Source organism: Rhinolophus sinicus, linkage group LG06, assembly GCF_036562045.2.
Source record: "Rhinolophus sinicus isolate RSC01 linkage group LG06, ASM3656204v1, whole genome shotgun sequence".
NCBI lineage: Eukaryota > Metazoa > Chordata > Mammalia > Chiroptera > Rhinolophidae > Rhinolophus > Rhinolophus sinicus.
In genome coordinates this window covers 160784325-160803591 of record NC_133756.1, presented here as the reverse complement: position 1 = coordinate 160803591, position 19267 = coordinate 160784325, and the positions used below count along the sequence as shown (strand labels likewise).

Below are 19267 nucleotides of genomic sequence, written 5' to 3'. Positions count from 1 at the left end.
CCTTTCCCACTCTCAGTCAGTTTTGTCTGTCACTCTCTTTATGGTATCTTTAGATGGAGTTTCTACTAATCGAGTTAAATGTATCAACTTTTTCTTAATTTTTCTCTACCCTGAAGTCATGAAAATCTTCTCCTGTTACCCCAATGTTTGTATTTAATGTCTGTCAGTCTGTCCTCACCAGACTGGGAGCCTTCTGAGGAACACCCTATATGCAGCAGTTCCTCAGCGAGGCCCCACCAAAACACTGAAAGCCAAGCAAGGCTGGGTGCTGCACAGCTAGCATTTCATCTGATCCTTACAACAATCTCATTTTCCAAGTGGGGAAACTGAGGCTCAGAGAGGCTGAGGGACATGACCAAGGAACATAGGGCTCTCAGGTACATGGGCTTCTAAGTTATTTTGAGGGCCGATGGGGGTACTTCCTAGCAGAAAGTCCAGTCTCTCTGAGTCCCTGGTTTCCTCACCTGTAAAAGAGAAAACAATTCTTTACTGTGGAAGAAAAAAATATTGGTAAAGATCTTAGCTGTGGGGCTGGTTCACTAAGTGTGCAATCAAAAATAGGATGAAAATGTACCAGATAAAAGTGTAACTCTCCCTCAGCTGTGATCCCATGCTCTCTGCCTCCCTGAGTGGGGCAGACCTCAAGAGCCCTGCTCACTCCTCCCAAAGGCCAGGAAAGCACCTGATGATTAGCAGGTGAACTTTTACCCACATTCCGTCCCCCTCTTCCTGGTACCTCTGACTCCCACTTCCTTTTCCACCAGGTGCTGGCTGGCTCAGCTGACTCAGCTGACATCTGGAATAGCACAGCACACCTGGATCCCAGGAAGGGACCAACCCACACTCTCTCCCATGTTACTACGGGATTGAGGTACTCTTGAGGCAGCTGCCTGAGGCTTATGTGGCTAGGGTGGCTGCCCTCCGGTGTAGGGAGGAAGCTGCCAGTTTCGACTGGCACTGATAAGGAGTGTGACAGACCTGATCAGCCCCTGGGGAAGAGGCGACTCCCAGCCCATCTGTTTTTTGACACACAAAACCCAGTCCTGAAGGCCACTAACTTTATTGATTTAAAAAACTTTATAAGGACAATGACTATTCTGCCAAAAGAGAAGCCAAATGGCATAAAACAGACCGGAGAGGAAGGTGGGGGTGAGGGAAGGGGCCAGGAATCCACTCGAAAAGCTGGTAATTATCAACATGAAATTGGCAGGGGAAAGAGAAGGGAGATGCATGCAAAACGAAGAATTCTGAAAAAATTGAAATGGTGAGAGGAGAGAACTCCCTGAAGACCCTGGATGACACTGGAGGCTGAGCAGACATCAATCCTTTGTACAGGGCAGGGGAGGAGCCCCCACTCGGCTGCAAACTCAGGAGACTCAAGGCTGGGGCTAGGGACTGGGGGCTCCCCAGAGTGCATCACAAGAAGGCATCGCACCACTCTCGGAGGCACCCGAAGCAGTCTCGGGACTGCTTGGCGTTGGCGCCACACGTGTCCTTTAGCCATTCCCGGAAGAGGTCTTCATCTTTCTTTAGCACCAGAAACTGGCCAAGGACCACATACGCCTGCAAAACAGGCAAAATAAAGGGCATGCTGTTCAGTGCCCTGTGGGACTAAGAACAAGGCCACTCCTGTGGCATTCAGAGCACATGAGCCTAGGAGGCAGGGCAGGTTCTGGCTACCTCTTTAGATTATATACCACGGTCCTCCCCCACCAGATACACTCACTTTCCTCGCTTCCAAACTGCCAGGCAATACTGTAGTCTGCCACCCCCAGCCCTCCCCAGCTGCATGCAGCCTCCGCACACCTTGTCAAAGCCCCTTTCCTCCAGCTTCTTGCCCAGGACTTCACCAATCCCGGCCAGGCTCCCCACTGGCTTTTCCCCCATGGGCTCTGCCACGAAGTCTCGATGCTTTTGGGAGGTTGTCATCTTGATCAGGATTTATCTACGAATCCCAAGAAAGGTAGGTTAGGACTGAAAACCCGGGAACTCCCAAAGGCCCACTAGCAATCTCATATTTAAAGGAAGCTAGACCAGCGATTATGGTGGGTTATTCAATTCCCCTCATTTTACAGATGAGAAAACTGAGGTCCAAGGCAAGATTTTCCCCACTACGCAAGAGAGAAATCTCTCTCACTCCCTGCGGGAACTGGGTTTTGGTATTGCCCCAGAGGAAAGACTATCCTGCCCTATCAGGTGGCGCAGGCCGGTCAGTAGCCAGAGCTCGCCCTGAAGGTAGGTGTCACAATCTCTGTGACCTTGGCTGAGCAAAGAAGGCACTGACTCTGCCTGGAAGGGCTACCCAGCCAGAAAAGCAAACAAAGGGTCCCCCTGCCCCACCCGCCCCAATTGGCTGCTCAGAGAGCACAGGCACCGGCCAGAGCGCACACACCAGCTCAGTTCCCTAACCCCACTAGGTTCACGCCTGGGCTCCCGCCGCGCCTCGAAGGCCCCGCCCCCGAGACGCGTCGCCCCGCCTCCTCCACGCGCCGCCGCGCCCGCGCCGCGTCCCGCCCCTCCTCGCCGGGCCGCCAAGCCCTCTCCGAGTGCGCATTCTCTGGCTGGCCGTAGCGCTTACGGCTTCCCTCCTTCTCGCGCGTCCTCTGCTTCCAGTCCAAGCCCTGCTGTGCAGCTCGCGCTCACCGGCAGCTTCAGCTCCCGTAACGGATACTCCTACGCCCGGCTGCTCCCGCCGATACCTCAACTCACTAGAACGTTCTTCTACTTCCGCTTCCGGGTCGCCTCAAGAGCCGCTTAAAAAATGTGGCACTTCTAGCCACTTAGAGCCATAGAGATGAGGCTCTCTGGACCTCACGGCGGCCTTAGAAGGGGCTTCTTTCCGATCGCTTAGGGGGAAACCGGGTTGCCTTCTATTGTCTCGCTTCTCCAGAAGTACTTCCGGTCTCAAGGAGTAGAGACTTCGGTGGAGAAAACTTTTATTTCCCTGCTGCACGGCATCCGGAACTCAAGGACTTAGCTTTCGCGACCTGGGGGTGGGAAGAGTTAAAGGAACGGACAGGGAGGGAGGAGCGTGGCCGAAGACTTCCGAGAGATGGCCGGAAGTACGGTACTCGGTAGGGTCCGACCCAGGCCGATTCGTGTCGCCCTCACCGCGGTGGGACTTGTACGAGTCCGGCAGGAGCTGGAGACTCCGGAGATCTGTATCCAAGGTGACGCTACCGTCGTGATCGCCGGCAAGTTCCTTTTCTACGAAGTGAGTCGTGGACGAGCCGCTCCCAGCGAGCGTCCAGCCCGGAGAACGGAATCGTTCAAGCAACGCCTTTGGGAGAAGAAGGCCAGAAAGTAAGTGTGGGTCTGTGAGCGTCTTACCTCCGGGATAGGGAGGGAGGAGGGCAGGAAAAGGCAACCTGAGGTGACACTCGGAGTTTCCTTTAGAAACCACCAGTCTTGGTGGTGCCAATTCTTGTCTTCTCAGAACCGTCGGAAACATAGTAGATGCCGCAGGCCACGCCCGCTTACCTCGACTTTTAATGAACTCGTTCCTGGCTTGGACCATTGCGATGATCTCCAAACTGGTCTCTTATCTGTAGTCTGTTGAGGTGAGTATCTGTGTTGTATGGCTGTGCTGTACTTGGGATATACAAGCATGTTGAGGAAGATAGTTTATCTCACACTCCTCCGTGAACGGTTGCCAGAATGATTTATTTCGTTTTTATGTATGCCAGTACTTACGACAACATGAGTTATTTTTATCTGCGGTACACTGTGCTAAGTGTTCTGCTCACATCATTGCATCGTAATGACAATGTTCTGGGTTAGCTGTTATTTTTCTTTGTGGCTTGGGAAAGTTAAACAGTAAGGAATGTCAATGTAAGAACGTCAAAACCCATAGTTACCAGAGGGTGTCCAGGTTCGTGGCATCTGGAACAAAGAATTGAACGAGATACCAAGATAAAGTGGTGAAAAAGCAATGTATTAGAAGAGATAGTACTCTCCAAGGAAATAGAAGCGGATCGAGCAGAAAGCAATGGCTCAAGGGCCATTATTAAAAGGGATAGTACACTCCAAAGAGTGTGGAGCGGGCTGAGCAACAGAAGAGACTCAAAAAAGGACCTGGCTCAAAGGCCCAAAGGGTTAAGGGCCCGGGCTCAAAAAGGGCCTGACTGGGGAGGACTTGGCGTTTTTATCCTTTTTTCCCTCTAGAATGGGCTGTTCCTTTGCGGGAGTGGGACCACTTGATTGACACCTGTGATTGACAAGAGGCTATTACTTCATCTTTTTAGACTCTGCATGTTCTTTCCCAGAATTCGGTCTGTTATAATGATATTAATGAACTCCCAGGCATATGTATGATATTATAATGATGGTATTATGAGGCCCAGGTGAGATTGTGGCCTTTACTGCACAGGAGTGAGGGGCTGGTTTAATCTAGTTGGATATTTTGTACCCATTTGTTCCTCATAGGCGTAGATAATTACAATGAAAAGGGGAAGTTTTGGGCGGAGAGGGGAGGTCTTTTGGGCAGCCGCATTCTGTTCAGGAATGCAGAGACCTGATGCCTGTCTCTAACTGCGTGCCTTGTTTTCCCCTTGAAAGACATGATCCCCGTAAAAACTCTATGGGAAGTTGAGGGACAGAAGGTGTTTTTTTCTGTATCTGCTTCCTGTTGGACGGGGGCGAAGAACTGTCCCTATCTATTGGGGGATTCACGGAACTCTCGCCCTATCTGATCTCAGATGAGAGGAAGGGGTCTCGGGACCTGCCTGGAAGACCATGTTGGCTTCTTTGGTTGCAACTGGCAATCTTGCTGGGGTATCCTCTGTATCCCCAAGGCCCCTAAAGGAGGAAAAATAGATTTTAATTAATAAATCCGTTAGCTCTATGGAGCCGGTGGCCATTAAACCATTTAGGTGGCATCAGTTGCCCAGGAGCTGGGCCCAGAATGGGTTGAAAAGAACCTTAGGCTTCACTGATTACAATTAACAAATATACTGGGGGGTCTGGAATGGCTTGGAGGATGTTGGGAAGTCACAGGCTTTTAAGAGACATTCTCTGATTCAGGCTAGAAGCAATCTTTAGTCTAGGATTCAGAAACTGATTAGAAGAGTAATCAAAGCCCAGGGCTAGGGAGCTAAGAAACTAGGGAAAAGGAGACTTAAAATTTCTATAGTAAGGGGCTCTCCCATATCACCATGGAGAATTTTTATGAGTTTGAGCCAAACCGATGACCTATGCTAGGGAGCAAGATCTAAAATGCTCTGGAGAATAACAGTTTTGCAGTTTGTTTTATGCATTAGAAAGTAAGGAGAAGGGGTCTAAGGAAGATGACTTGAGGATGGGAGAAAGCAGGGCAGGGATTGGGATGCAGAGTAGTTAATAAGATTATGTGCTATCTTTGAGGGTGGCCTTAAAGGGGTATTACTTGGCTGGCTTAAAAACCTTTCACTAAAGAAGTTATATGCCTGGGGTGTGACCACCCACCATGACCTGCTCATTTCTGAATTTATGATCAGGTCACTCTGTAAGGTCACTTTCCATGGAACCCCTTTTTTTGGTCCACAGGAAATAATCAAGGTAGGATTTCAATTCAAGCAATTAGATGTTAGAGCCCATGTGCTTAACCAGGAGACTGTGTCACTCCTCAGTAAAAAGTCCCTCCCCATCTTGAAAACAGTCCTGGGTTCTGAACCTGCCATCCAAGAAACTCAGGAGCAGGAGTTGACAGCCTCTGTGTCCCTCACCCCCCGGAACAGGACCCAACATGTCTCGGGCCACCAAGAGGAAGCATGTGGTGAAGGAGGTGCAGGGGGAGCACATGGTACCCTCCGAGCGGCAGCAGATTGTGAGGGTGAGTAGCATTGGGTACAAGCTACTCCGTACCCTACCCCTCCACTCCTGTTGGGCCCCTGGGGTGGGGGAAGAGTGCAGTGGGGCTCAGTGGGTCTTTGAGCTAGCTGATGAGGCCGACTGGTTCTTGGTCTCTCCTGGACCAGGTACTCAGGACCCCAGGGAACAATCTACATGAGGTGGAGACAGCCCAGGGGCAGTGCTTCCTGGTGAGCATGCCCTCCAAATACCGCAAGAACATCTGGATCAAGAGAGGTGAGAGAGCCCTCTAAGACACAGAACCGTTTCCAGTGGCCTTGGCTTCCCCCAGTGCAAGCTGAACTGACTCTACCTTTTCTCTCTACCTACAGGGGACTTTCTCATTGTTGACCCTATTGAAGAGGGAGAAAAGGTGAAGGCTGAGATTTCCTTCGTGCTCAGAAAACATCACGTGAGCTCTCTGCAGAAGGAGGGTCGCTGGTAGGTGGTTCCCTGGGTCATTGGCTGCCTGATTTCTGGGGGATTGGCTTCCTAGCTGTGAAATTGAGGGAGGGAAGATCGATCATGGCAGCCCAGGCAGGGACAGCTGGAAATGGCTTTCATGCTGGGAGATTTCTGATCTTTCTAACCCTGGCTCTTCTCTTGGCACAGGCCCGCGGCCTTCTCTGAAGTGGCAGAGAAACACAACAGGAACAGGTAAGGATCAAACCATAGGATAGGGAAGACAGAAAATAGGGTTTTAGGCTTTGGTGCTTTGAGTGGAAAACAACCTTCCTTTCTCCTACGTAGGGTCCCTGGTGAGAGCTCCTAAGTATGTGGTTATGTATATGGCTTCAAAGTCAGATGCCCTGCGTTAAAATCCTGGCTTTGTCACTTACAACTGAGTGACTTAAGTAGGTTACTTAATCTCTTAAGCCTGGATTTCCTCACCTATAAAGAATAATGAGAATTAAAGGAGTTAATGCTTACAAAATTGTTTAGTATGGTGCCTGGTAAGCAACGTGGGTCCATTGTGTGTTAGTTGCTGGTACCATATTTCCCCGAAAATAAGACCTAGCCAGACAATCAGCTCTAATGTGTCTTTTGGAGCAAAAATTAATATAAGACCCGTCTTATCTAAAACCTGGTTTTATAGTAAAGTAAGACCAGGTCTTATTAATTTTTGCTCCAAAAGATGCATTGGAGCTGATTGTCCGGCGAGGTCTTATTTTTGGGGAAACACGGTAGTAGAATTGTTATTATTAAAAACAAGGGCTCTGGTAAACTTTTGAGGTGGGGGTAGTCTCTAGCCTGTTTTGCTTGGCTGCGTTTTCCTGCTGCCTGCTGGTTCTCTCCCTGTCTGACTTGCTGAGTTCTGACTCTTGGCCATATGGTCCTCCTTTTTGTGGGGCTCCTTGTTGCAGATCTGGTTTTCCCAGAAGGCATTGGGCTAACTGTCCTTTTCCCCCATGAAGCCGGCATCAGCCAGAACTCGCAACTGAGCCCGACGCGTCGGAAGAAAAGTCCAGCTCTGAAGATGATTCTGACCTCTTTGTTAACACCAACCGCAGACAGTATCTGGAGAGTGAGGAGGAGAGCGAGGAGGAGCAGGCAGCCTGAGACCCCGGACCCACCACTCCTCTTGCTCAGAGACTAGTCCGCGGCTCCACCGAGCTGGGACAGTCCCAGGGTACGCTGCACATCTTCCCCCTGGGGGGGACAAGGCAGGACCCCTCTCTGAACTGACCTTCTGACCTAGGAGAATTAAACCCCTGGTGGGTGGTGATTGGTGCTGGTGTCCGAGTGGCTCTTTGGAGGGAGGAGGGACCTGTGGTAAAGTTAAAAACTGACTGCTCTTTGGGGGAGTCCTCATGGGCAGATGGGCTGGATGGGCAAGAAATGGGGAGTGGCTGGGGTCTTTGCTACATGTTCTCTCTCTCTCTGTCTCTCTCTTGGCACTTAGTGAGTGCCAGGCCCTGTGCTGTGCCTCCTTGCATGCATTTACTACCCGGGCACAGTCCCACTTCATGGCTGCTTCAGTCAGTGATGCAGCCATCCAGGATCAGCGCTGTAGGACCGAGTGCCATAGGACCTGCCTCTCAGAAACACTCAGGGTGAATTTCAGGAAGCCTTGGAAGCTGCTTTTCCGGCCTTTTAGTCACAGGAATGCCCACCTCCATGCTGCTGTGTACATCCCCTGGCTGGTGGCTTCCGTGTGGCCTCTCAGACCATCACCCCTCAGCCCTGTTATAACGCCCATCATCCCACTTCTCTTTGGAAGCGTTTACCTCGGGCTCTACACTCTGCCTCTTCCTCGCTGCCATCGACCTTGTAGTCAGTGCTCAGACATGGATGAGTTTCGCTTACCTCCTGGCTTAGAGTCTTCTACCCCCGAGTCTGTCATTATTTTCTGCCTCCCATGGATGGGCCTGTTCCACACTGTGGCCCTTTAGTTCCTTGATGTCCCCATCACTAACATGCCTGTCTTCGCGTCCAGGCCTGCGGCCTCCATCCCTCCTCCCTGGACCCCTGGCATCCATAGAAATGGCAGCACCTGCCGTGGGCTGCTGTGTGCTGACCTGGGCTACCGTGAGCGGCCGGTGGCCACACTGGCTGGCAGCCGGCATGTGGCCGGCAGTCGGTGTGCGCGGCCAGCAGCCACTTTGAGTGGCTGGCAGCCGGCGAGAGCTGCCGTGAGCTGCCGTGAGCTGCTGTGAGCGGCCGACCAACGACCGGTGACCGACGGCCTCAGCCAGGGGGAGTGTGAGGCTCATAACACCAGCATGGGCCAGGGAGCTGTGTCCTACACAACTAGACTGAGAAACAACGGCTTAAAAAAAAACCGGGATGGGGTCATAGGGGTGGGGGCAAAAACAACAGAAAAAGAAATTGCAGCACCTTTTGAATTCAGCTACCTGTACAATCACCGCCTCTGGCCTTCCTACTTAACTTGCTCAACTACCCCCTCTGCAAAAATTCTTTATCTTCATCCTCCCGCACTGCCGCAGTCTCATCATGACCCTCCCATCTTCACTTCCGTCCTTGTACAGCGTGGATTCCATGGTCCACACCCTCCACTCCCTGGTCTGCCTCCATTGTCTTTATCTACTAAAACCTAATCCCGGCCCACACAGCCGCCCACCCAACCGTTCACCTCTGTGCCTGCGCCCAAGTAGCTACGAGAGCAGACCGCCAACCTGTCTCTGGGCTGTATTGCACAACTTCTATGTGGTCCACCAATTCCCCCTTCCCCTGTTAGTTACCACAGCTCTTGCTTCATGAAGAAATAGCCATTGGGGGGACTCTCACCTCCCCATTACCAACCCTGCAAATGTGCTCATGGGTTTTCCTATTTTTCATCTTTTCCTCATTTATCTACTCATTCACTTTGTTTGCTTAGTATTGCTTTAAGTATATGTGTGTGTGTGTAGACGTATGTTTAAAAATCCATGTGTGTAGACGTATGTTTAAAAGTCCATTTTTGTATATACACAAAAAATTGACTTCAGGCAAGGTAGAGTTATATGTGTGTGTATATCTATTTTTAACTTGTCTGAAGTTTATTTTTTATGGGAGACAGCTAACTTTTTTCCTAAAGGGATGGCCACTTGTCCCTATTTCATTTATTGAATGGGTCATTCTTTCCTCACTGATTTTAAAATACCTCCTTAAAATAAACTGTATTCCTGCGTATAAATGGATCTCTTTCTGTCCTGCTGATGTGAGTGCATGTACCACGTTTCATAGCGTGATTGGCACAGCTCCCTCACCCCTGCCCCACTGTTCCTTGAAAATTTCATATTTTCATATATAAGAACTTCACAATAGATTTGTCAATTTTCACTTAAAAGTCTTGTTGAGTTGTCACTGGCATGGATTTAAATCTCAGTTTAATTTGGAGAGAAGTGCTGTCTTAATAGTTTTGAATCTTCCTATCCAGAAATGAGGTGTATACGTTCTTAAGGAATTTCAATTATTTGTCGTTATGAATGGGTCTTTTGAAATTACATTTCTGACCATCACTGGCATATAGGAAATCTCTGTGTGCTCACCTAATCGATCTAATTGAATTCTCTAGTTGAGTTGATTCTCTTGGTTTTCTGGCTAAAGAGTCAAGTCATGTAGAAGCAGATTTATCTGATCCTTTATGCTCATTTCTTCTTGTGAATTAGAGAGACCAGGATCTCCAGTATAATGTTGAACGGCACCCTTATTCGTTCCTCTTAGCGGGAATGCTCATGTTTCATCAAGAAATACAGTTCTTGCTTTAGGTTTCTGGTAGTGACCTTATTAGGCTGGAGGTGTTTCCGTCTATTCTGACTGGGGGTTTTTTTCCTTTTATTCAACATGATGAATTTTGACATCTGCTGATTTTGTTTTATTGTACTGATTTTCATTAATAGGTTTCCTAATGTGGACCATTCTAACATTCTGATGTAAACCCTGCTTAATTTTATAATATTTATTTAGGGTTTTATATCTTTCCCTGGGCCAATTTCACTTTTTGTTTTAACGATCTCCCTTGTCCCATTTTGATAACAGAATTATGCTACCATGTAGAATGGGTTTAGAAACATGTCATATTTTTCTCCGGGCTTGAATAATTTATAGAAAAGGAATTGTTTCTTCAAAGTTTCTTAGAACTTGTTTATAAAAACATCTGTGCTTGATGCCTTTTTTAGGGGTAGATTCTTCATCTTTAAATTTCTTCTCTGGCATTTTATCTGCTCAAGTTTTCTATCCTTGAGTCAATTTTGGTAACTTTTTCTTTAGAATCATATATTCCATGTATATTTAAGCCTTTGGGGCAAAAAGTGGGGCGTAGTAATTAATTTGTATTACTTGTGACTTTGTTACTTACAAGTGACAAAATAATTTGAATTGCAGAAGCAAACAGCTCATTGGCCAGCGTTAGGCAGGGCTGACCCTGGGCCCAGGACTCTGTCCTCGTTTGTTTCTCAGACCATCTCTGCTCCTCTTGGTTGATCAATCCCTTTCTTCTTACAAGTGTTTTCTGCAGGAAGCTCCATCTTACACTCGGTCCTTACAGACAGTTCCTTTGTCAGGATCCATGTATTTCAAGGAAGACCAGTTGGTCTTGCTCAGGTCACTTGTCCTCTACTGAGCAGCCACGGTGGCCAGGGCAGAGTTGGTGGAGGTGGTTCGGGGGAGGCAAGATGAGCCACACCTGATCCACATGACGTGTTTCCCATGGAATAGAAGCTCTTATACCAGAAAAAAGGGCAAGGAATGAGGATATCAAACCAACAAACATCTGTGTTCTGTGTATTTTATTTTCTTTGACTAGCTTTGCAAAATGTTTGTTTACTTTATTGGCCCTTCTGTTTCGTTGGATTTAATTTCTCGTTTCTACCTTCTGAGTTGTATGTTTCATTAATTTGATTCTTGCTTTTGAATATATTTAAGGGCTGTAAGTCGACTCCTTTGACTGTTTCCCACTTGGTGTGGTTTATTTTTGGCGTCGTGTCTGTAAGCGTGGCTGTATGTTTTTCTCCAGCTCTCAGTGATTCTGTGACTTACCTAATAGCCTCTTTTTTTCCCTAAAACCTTTTCATCTCCACTTCTCCATCTTTTGTCAGCCATTTAGCTCCTATGGGTTGCAACTCGGGACCCTGATGGAGGCAGAGTCCTCGAATTTTGCATGCTACTCCCTTTGTCATTCTCTGAAGCTGAATTCCACCTCTGTTTCCCAGATTAGTGGTGGAAGCCAACCATGTGTGAATAGATCTTCCAGAATGAGCTGAGTATTCGAAGAGCCCCCTTTCCCCCAGTGCCGTGGCCCCGCCTGTGATCGGGTGCCTGATCGCACTGACCCATACTGCAATTAGGTTTGAGAGGTCTAGCACTTCAGACAGCACTTCTGTCACTTTAGGACCAACCTTTACAGCCAGGTCATTTCTACCAGGGCTTCCCCAGCTCACTTTTCTCCCTTGTCATCCAGCCACTCTGTGTATATATGTGCCAAGGAGCACACATGGCAATCAGCTAGCCACGTGGTTTTTCTCCTTTAATATGTAGGTGTGGTGAGATATCTTGGCACAGTTCCTAATGTTAAAGCATCCTTGCATTCTTGGACTGAAAGTCATGGTGGATTTTTCAATATATTGCCAAGATTTGGTTTTCTGATACTGGGGGCAGGGGGGATTTGAGCATCCAGTTTCATTAAATGAGATGATTTAAGCTTTTCCTTCCCTGTACTGCCCTTGTCTGGTTTTTATATCAAGGTTATGCCAGCCTCCTAAAATGAGTTGGTCAGCATTCTGCAGGGGCAGAGTCCCAGAGAGCAGTTTCCAGGCTTTTGGCCTCACATGGAAAGGTGCTGGCTCAGTTATTAGATGGCCATCAGCTGTAATCAGATCGCCATCCGCTGTGGCTGAGTGGCCATCAGCTGTTACCGGTTAGCCATTAGCCACTAATACAACTGCCGTGGCTTGGCTAGCAGGCACGGATTTCAGCTAGCAAATGGGTGGGTGGGTTGGCAGAGAAGCGGACTACGGATTACAGCTAGCAAGTGAGGTTAGCAAGTGTGGATGGCAGATTGCGGATCGTGTGGATCTAACTTCCTGTGTCTCACCGTGCCGCCAGCGAGACTGGGGTGCAGGAAGACCCCCTGTTGGGGTACTGGCGGATGTTTGCTTCTGTGTCTCAACCAGCCACCATCGAGACTATAGTGGTATGACTCCCCTCTCTATGCCTCCATGGGTGTTTCTTTTTGGCCTCACCATATCCTGCGTTCTTGTGCGGGGAGCGGGATCAGGCCCCGCATTACTCATTCTCTATCTTTTATTTTTATTACAAGTGTATGTATAAGGTTGGAATTTTGCATTTCTAAACCTCTTGGTAAAACTTACTGTAAAACCACCTGTGCCTGGCATTTTTGGGGTGGTGGGTAGATTTTAAATTAGATTTTTATTGATAATACATTGCTCAGGTTTCTGTTTTTGAATCAATTACTTTCAAGGACAAATGTTTTCATATTGTCTCATTATCTCTTTGGTTTCTAATTTAGTGGCACAGAATTGTAGAATTGCCTTATGTTTGTAGTCTTGACTGTATCCAAAGTTATATCCCCTTATTTACATCTCATATTATTTATTTGTGCATTCTCTTTTTCATCCTGGCAACCTTGGCAGAAGTTTATTTACTAATGTCTCTTCCAAACATAGCAGCTTTTTGTTGTCATTGCTCTTCATTGTTAGCTTTCTTCAGTTTCATTAATTCCCGCTCTTGCCTTTTGGATTTATCCTGTGGTTCTTTTTCCAATCCTTTTGGCTGGGGGCTTAACTCATTAATTTTCATCTTTACCTCCTCCCCCACCCCATACTACTTAGAGAATTTTCAAACCTAAAGGAAAGGTGAAAGAGTTGTAAAATGAATACTTGGAATGCCCTTCATCGGGGTCACCAATTTATAACATTTTGCCGTATTCTGTTTCTCTGTACACATAACACACATTGTTTTTACATGTAATTGTTCCATCTCTTTAGCCTCTTTATTTAGAACAGAATCCTTAGTATTTCTCCGTTCTTTATAAAATGGACTCTTCTGGCCAAGTTCAGGCCAGTTATCTTATAAAACTGTCCTGCACTTGGGTTTGTGTGATTGTTTTTGTGTGCTCATATTTGGGTTAAACAGTTTCAGCAAAAATAGCGTAGAACTGCCGTTTGCTGATCGCATATCTCAGGGTACCTGGTACAGGATAGCCGCTATTGGTGATGCTAATTTTGATCACCTGGTTAGAAGGGTGGTTTCTAGATCATTTCCCTATAAAGAAAGGTACTATTTTCCCTTGGTGAGTAGGTAATCTTTGAGTAGGCTAAAATTTCTCTGTGTTTATATCTAGTTTTTTAAAAATTGTGTTAAAGTACACATAAAATTTACTGTCTTAACCATTTTTAAACGTACAGTTCAGTAGTGTTAAGTACTTCTACCTGTGCAACTAATCTCCAGAACATCTTTTTTATCCATTAACAACTCACCATTTGCCCCTCCCCCAGGCCCTGACAACCACCATTCTGCTTTCTGTTTCTATGAATTTCACTAGATGGCCTCAGAGAAGTGGGACCGTACAATATTTGTCCTTTTGTGTCTGGCTTCTTTCACTTAGCATGAAGTCCTCAGGATTCATCCATATTGTAGCAGGTGTCAGAATCTCCTTCCGTTATCAGGCTGAATAATATTCCACTGTGTGGATATGGATATGCCACATTTGGTTTATCCATTCCCATCAGTGGACACTTGGATTCCTTTTATCTTTAACCCTTGTGAATCATGCTGCTATGAACATACACGGTGTACAAATGCCTCTGAGAGACCTTGCTTTCAATTCTTTGGCCTATATACCGAGAAGTAGATTTGCTGCACCATATGGTAATTCTGTGTTTAATTTTTTTAAGGAGGCACTGCTGTACTGTTTTTCATAGTGGCTGCACCATTTTACATTCCCACCAGCACTGCAGGAGGGTTCCAGTTTCTCCACATTTTCAGCAACACATCATTTTCTGTTTGTTTTTTCTTTAAATAGTAGCCATCCTGAAAGGTATGAAGTAACTAGTATTTTAATTATAGTTTAGAGTGTTTTCTAATTCCCATTATGATTCCTTTTTTGGTTCATAAATAATTGTATTTAAATACCTAGTTGGTCATTTTTGATAGTATATGCACCTTCAAACCCACCACCACAAAAGCTAGACCTTTGACAATAACCCAAGCAGTTATATGCCTCCAACACCCCCCATCCCATTCTCCGTTCTGCCACCCAAGGTAACCATCTTCTTGAATTTCATATGCCCTTGTTTTCTTTTTATATATTTTTCTTCTATCTACACATATTTTTTAAAGAGTTATTTTTAACTTTATGAAAAGGTTAATGTGCTGAATGTCATAGTTGGGAGCCGACCTTTCGTTGAATAGTACACTTTTTTTTTTTTAAGATTTTATTGGGGAAGGGGAACAGGACTTTATTGGGGAACAGTGTGTACTTCCGGGACTTTTCCAAGTCAAGTTGTCCTTTCAGTCTTAGTTGTGGAGGGCGCAGCTCAGCTCCAGGTCCAATTGCCGTTGTTAGTTGCAAGGGGATGCAGCCCACCATTCCTTGAGGGAGTGGAACTGGCAACCTTGTGGTTGAGAGGATGTGCTCCAACCAACTGAGCCACCCGTCCACCCTGAATAGTATATTTCTATGATTCTCCTTATTGCTGTGTGTTGCTGTGGTTCATTTGTTTTGACTGTCGACATTATTTCCTTATGGGACTGGATCACAACTTATCCATTCACTCCTCTGTTGTTGGCCTTGGGGTTCTTCCCATATTTTTGCTATTGTAAACATTCTTGTACATATGTTTTTGTACATGTGGGAGAGTTTCTGTTGGGACAGTTCCTAGGCGTGGAATTCCTCTTTCACAACTTCAGGCAATGCTGCAGAATGTTTTCCAAAGTGGCAACACGTTCCCATTCACCAGCCATGGATCTAAGGTGGATATAATGATTTCTTCCTGTGGTCTCAGTTTTTGCTTAATACTTTGTTAAGTACTGTTAAGTACAACATGTTTAAAATGGCCGTCTCGTTTTGTGACTTAGACCGTTTATTATGGACTCTTTCCATCCCTACAGATGCTTTTATCTTAGTTTATTTCATTGATGTTAATGTAGCTAGCCGGGATTTCTTCTCGTTACTATTTTTTCCTGATAAGTCATCTTCCATCCTTTTACCTTCAATCTATATATGTCCACATGCTTTAGGTGTGTCTTAAAAATTGAATCACTATTTGTCTTATAACTGATATTTAACCCAACTACAATTGTAATAATTGGTATATGGGACCCATCTGTCATATTTGAATGACAGTTTAGATGGATATAAAGTTCTAGATTCTAAATTCTTTTCCTTCAATGTTTTGAAAATACTTCATTTTCTTCTTGCATCCATTACTATTGAAAAATCTGATGTCAGCCTGATTCTTGTTCTTTTGTATGTGATGCGCTTTTTCCCTCTGTAAGCTTTATCTCTGATATTCTCAAAATTCTATATATGATGTATGTAGGTGTGAGTAATTCCTTTTGGCATTCTGGGCTTTTTGATCCATGGTGCTTCATGTTTGTATTCCAGGAAATTTTGTCTCCATGATTTCTTCCAGTATGTTCTCCCTCCATGTTTGTATTTCTAGAATTCCTAATAGTCAGGTGTTAACACCTGTACCTCTATCTTCCATATTGCTTAGCTTTTCTTTTACATTTTTTATTTCTTCAGTCCTTTCTCTTAGATTTTCTCAACTTGGTCTTCTAATTCACTGTCACGTTCTTAAAGTACACTCCTTCTGTTTTATATCCTGCCTGATGTGTTCTTTCGGTTCAAGTTGAGTTCTGTGGCAGGTTTAAACTATAGGTGGCCATGCTGGAAATCTTAATGGAGAGCTTTGGGGTCCAGTGTTTAACATACTTCAGCGATAGCTCAAGGGGCCAGACAGCCGGGGTATTTGGCAGGGTTGCAGGTGCTGGCCTTTGAAGTCTTGCCAGCCCACAAATCTGTTATGTGCTGAGGGGATCTGTGTGGGAGCGTGCACTTCTCAGCAGCAGGGAGAAGTCCATAAATGCAAAGCCTTGGGGGCCAGTGAGTACTGGTGGAATGTAATTTCCGAAGCTGAGACTAAGTCCACAGCATCTGAAGGAGACGGGCTCAGTGGCAGGGCTTGGCTTACAGCTTCCTGAGAGTGCAAAACTTCCTGTTTCGGGGGCCCGCTCAGACTTGCCACTTGTCTGGCAGCCCAGTACAAAGGCTTTAGTAAACTTCTTAAATGTGGAGTACGCTGCCTGGTGTACAAAGAAGCCAGATTGGTGTGGGGCTTCTCTCTCTAGTTGGAGACGTAAGGCCAGTAATTGATCCTTAGCAGTTGCCCGGGTAGCCCCCAAAGAAGTGCTTGGGTTGCAGCACCCTGGATTTTGTCTTCATTCAAGGCCCAGCCATCTCTGCTTCCCTGTATCTGAGAGGCATGCAAGGCAGTGCAGACCATTTCCCCAGTAGGAACCAGTCAGTATCACTAGTGTAATGGAGTCAGGACACCCACAGTGGCTTATGTACCCGAGCCAAAGTCCCGATGGAAGGCATGGAGGCACCAGGCATGCTTGCCTGGTGACAGGAGTAAAGCATTAGCAATGTCCAAGCCTGTCCACTAGGTGCCAGTAGCGGCAGCAGTTAGAGTCTGAGGCCAGCATGCCCACTTCGGGTGACCCTTGCTAGTTCACACTGAGGTGCTGAGAACCGGGTTGTTAAGCATGGAGACTTTGCTGGGTGTCCCTGTGTTTATTAATTCTGGTATAAGACGTGCACGCTCTTCCTCCTCGTGGTAGGACTACGGTTCCAACCTTGGCCGATATGAAGAGGTATGATCATTGCCAGCTCCGTGTTCAATCAACGTTTATAGAAGTTACCAGCAGGGGTCACTGTAAGCACATCCAGCAAGTCGGCAGTGGGCTGCAGCGCCCCAAACCGTCCATCCCAGTCATACAATCTGGGGAAAACAGCAGGCTGGGTCTAACGGAGGGGTCCAACAGCAACTGTGACTGGTCCACTGCTGGTAACAGGAGTTCCCGGGAGAGTTCACTTGCAAGGCGTCACTCCCTCCCCTCAGCACATACGCTAGTCCGTTTTCAAGTACCCACATCATTGGGGGTGGGGGCGGGGGCTCATCCGGCAGCGTCTTTGGCTATGCATGCTCCCCCCCACCCCGGAAACCCTGCTTCAGAAAATGACATAGGACTCAGGAGTAGGGTTTTCGGGTGGGAATTCCCGCCTGTTCTCAGAAATTTTTTTCGCTTTCCTGTTCCCCAATCCAGAGTTACAAACTTTTCTGTTCTCCACAATGAATCATTTCCCCAGTGACAGCTGATACTACCAACCACCTGGGTTCAAAGAATAGATTTTCCCGATTTCCCAACCAACCTTTATCGGGATTCGGGAATGGGGAAAACATTTCGAGAGAATGGGTGAGAATTCCCGCCCGGAAACCCTACTCAGGAAGCCATGGAACCTTGTAGGGTGGGCTGGCATCTCGGAATCTCCCGACTCTAAAGGGGTTTTCTCCCCAGGGACCTCCTCACCCCACCATTTCAATTGTTCCCCTTCTAAAAACTGCTGAAGCTTTCAGACTCATGTCTTCCTCTCTTCCCCTCATTTGCCTCATCTCTGAAGCCTCCAAGTGCCTTCCTCCTTCACATGGGTTCCCGTCACCTTTTGTCTCCCGTAATTAAATATTTTTGCAATCATGGTCTGATCAATCCTGTTTATCATCTGTGGCCACGCCTCGTTTTGCGAGAGGCAACTTGACTGGGCTCCAAGAGATGCCCAGATATCTGGTAAAACATTATTTCTGGGTGTGTCTGAGCATTTCAGGAAGAGAGTAGCTGTGGATCACTAGACTGAGTAAAGATGGTGAGCAGCATCCAACTCATTGCCGGCCTGAATAGGAAAGGTTGGAGGAAGGATTTGGTCTGAGCCAGGACATCAGTCTTCTGTCCTCGGACATCACCCCTTAGGCCCTTCTTGCTTTTTCAGTCTCTACCTCCAGAAACAATAGGCTGACTTTCAATAGCAGAGGTTCATTTTGCCTGTTTTTGTAGAAGTGGAAGCGGTGTGTACAATTTTATGACTGGTCTTTACCTCTATCATGTCTGCGACTCATCCATATTCATATTTATTCCATTATATGAATATCCACCATTTATCCATTCTACTGTGGGTGGACACGTGGTTTGTCTCCAGTTTGGGACGGTTATACATAGTGCTGTTCTAAACATTCTTGTCCGTCGGGCTGAACATACATACATTTTTCTGTTGCTAAGCCAACTTATTTTTGCTCTCTTAAAACACAAGTTTTATAATGGAAATTTCAAACATACTCAAAGTGGATGGAATGGAATAAACACCCTTGTACTATCACCAGCTTCAGTAACTATCAACATTTTGCTAGTCCTGCCTCAGATATCCCCACTCCCCGTATTTTTTTTACTTTTTAATGTGGAGTAAGTTAAAATCCCAGCTCTCATAGCATCATTCTATCTGTATTTAGTATAATATACATATATGTAATATGTGTAATACATACATGTGTGTATCTCTAACCATTGGTTTTTCTTAACCACCATGCCAGTATCATACCCAACAAAACTTAATTCCTTGGTATCATCTAATACCCAGTCTGTTCAAATTTCCTTGATTATCTCAAAAATGTTTTTAAGCACTTGAATCAGAATCCAAACAAGGTCTACACTCGTGTTCCTCTGGATGTCTTTTGTGTCTTTAATCTATCACACTCCTGTCACCTTTTCTCATGCCTTTTTTGATAAAACCAGTTCATTTGCCTGTAGATTTTCCCATGTCCGATTTGGCTAATTGCATCCCAGTGGTGACCTCCTAGGATTCTTCTGTCCCCCATTTCCTGGTAGGTACACCACGAGGCTATTTGGGAACTACTTCCCAGGATTT

General features: G+C 46.4%; 2 protein-coding genes across 5 annotated transcripts; one reads left to right on the top strand and one right to left on the bottom strand.

Moving 5' to 3' along the window:
- Positions 1–1044: 1044 nt before the first annotated feature.
- Positions 1045–2871, bottom strand: BANF1 (barrier to autointegration nuclear assembly factor 1). Of its 2 annotated transcripts, none has more exons than XM_019737854.2 (3): positions 2579–2871; positions 1807–1945; positions 1045–1563 (listed from the first exon to the last, which is right to left on the bottom strand). In XM_019737854.2, the coding sequence occupies exons 2-3, from the start codon at positions 1927–1929 to the stop codon at positions 1417–1419; spliced, it is 270 nt and encodes an 89-aa protein (XP_019593413.1). In that variant the 5' UTR covers positions 1930–1945; positions 2579–2871; the 3' UTR covers positions 1045–1416. The 2 variants fall into 2 exon arrangements, with proteins under 2 accessions (XP_019593413.1, XP_019593414.1); XM_019737855.2 differs by having other exon boundaries at positions 2644–2870.
- Positions 2872–3040: 169 nt separating this feature from the next.
- Positions 3041–19063, top strand: EIF1AD (eukaryotic translation initiation factor 1A domain containing). 3 transcript variants are annotated; one of them, XR_002137859.2, is made up of 8 exons: positions 3042–3303; positions 3437–3560; positions 5715–5809; positions 5955–6063; positions 6159–6267; positions 6439–6483; positions 7242–7456; positions 17134–19063. XR_002137859.2 is itself a non-coding variant. In XM_019737852.2 (7 exons), the coding sequence occupies exons 3-7, from the start codon at positions 5723–5725 to the stop codon at positions 7384–7386; spliced, it is 495 nt and encodes a 164-aa protein (XP_019593411.2). In that variant the 5' UTR covers positions 3041–3303; positions 3437–3560; positions 5636–5722; the 3' UTR covers positions 7387–7557. The 3 variants fall into 3 exon arrangements, 2 of the variants coding, with proteins under 2 accessions (XP_019593411.2, XP_019593409.2); XM_019737852.2 differs by lacking the exon at positions 17134–19063 and having other exon boundaries at positions 3041–3303; positions 5636–5809; positions 7242–7557; XM_019737850.2 differs by lacking the exon at positions 17134–19063 and having other exon boundaries at positions 7242–7557.
- The last annotated feature ends 204 nt before the right edge of the window (positions 19064–19267 follow it).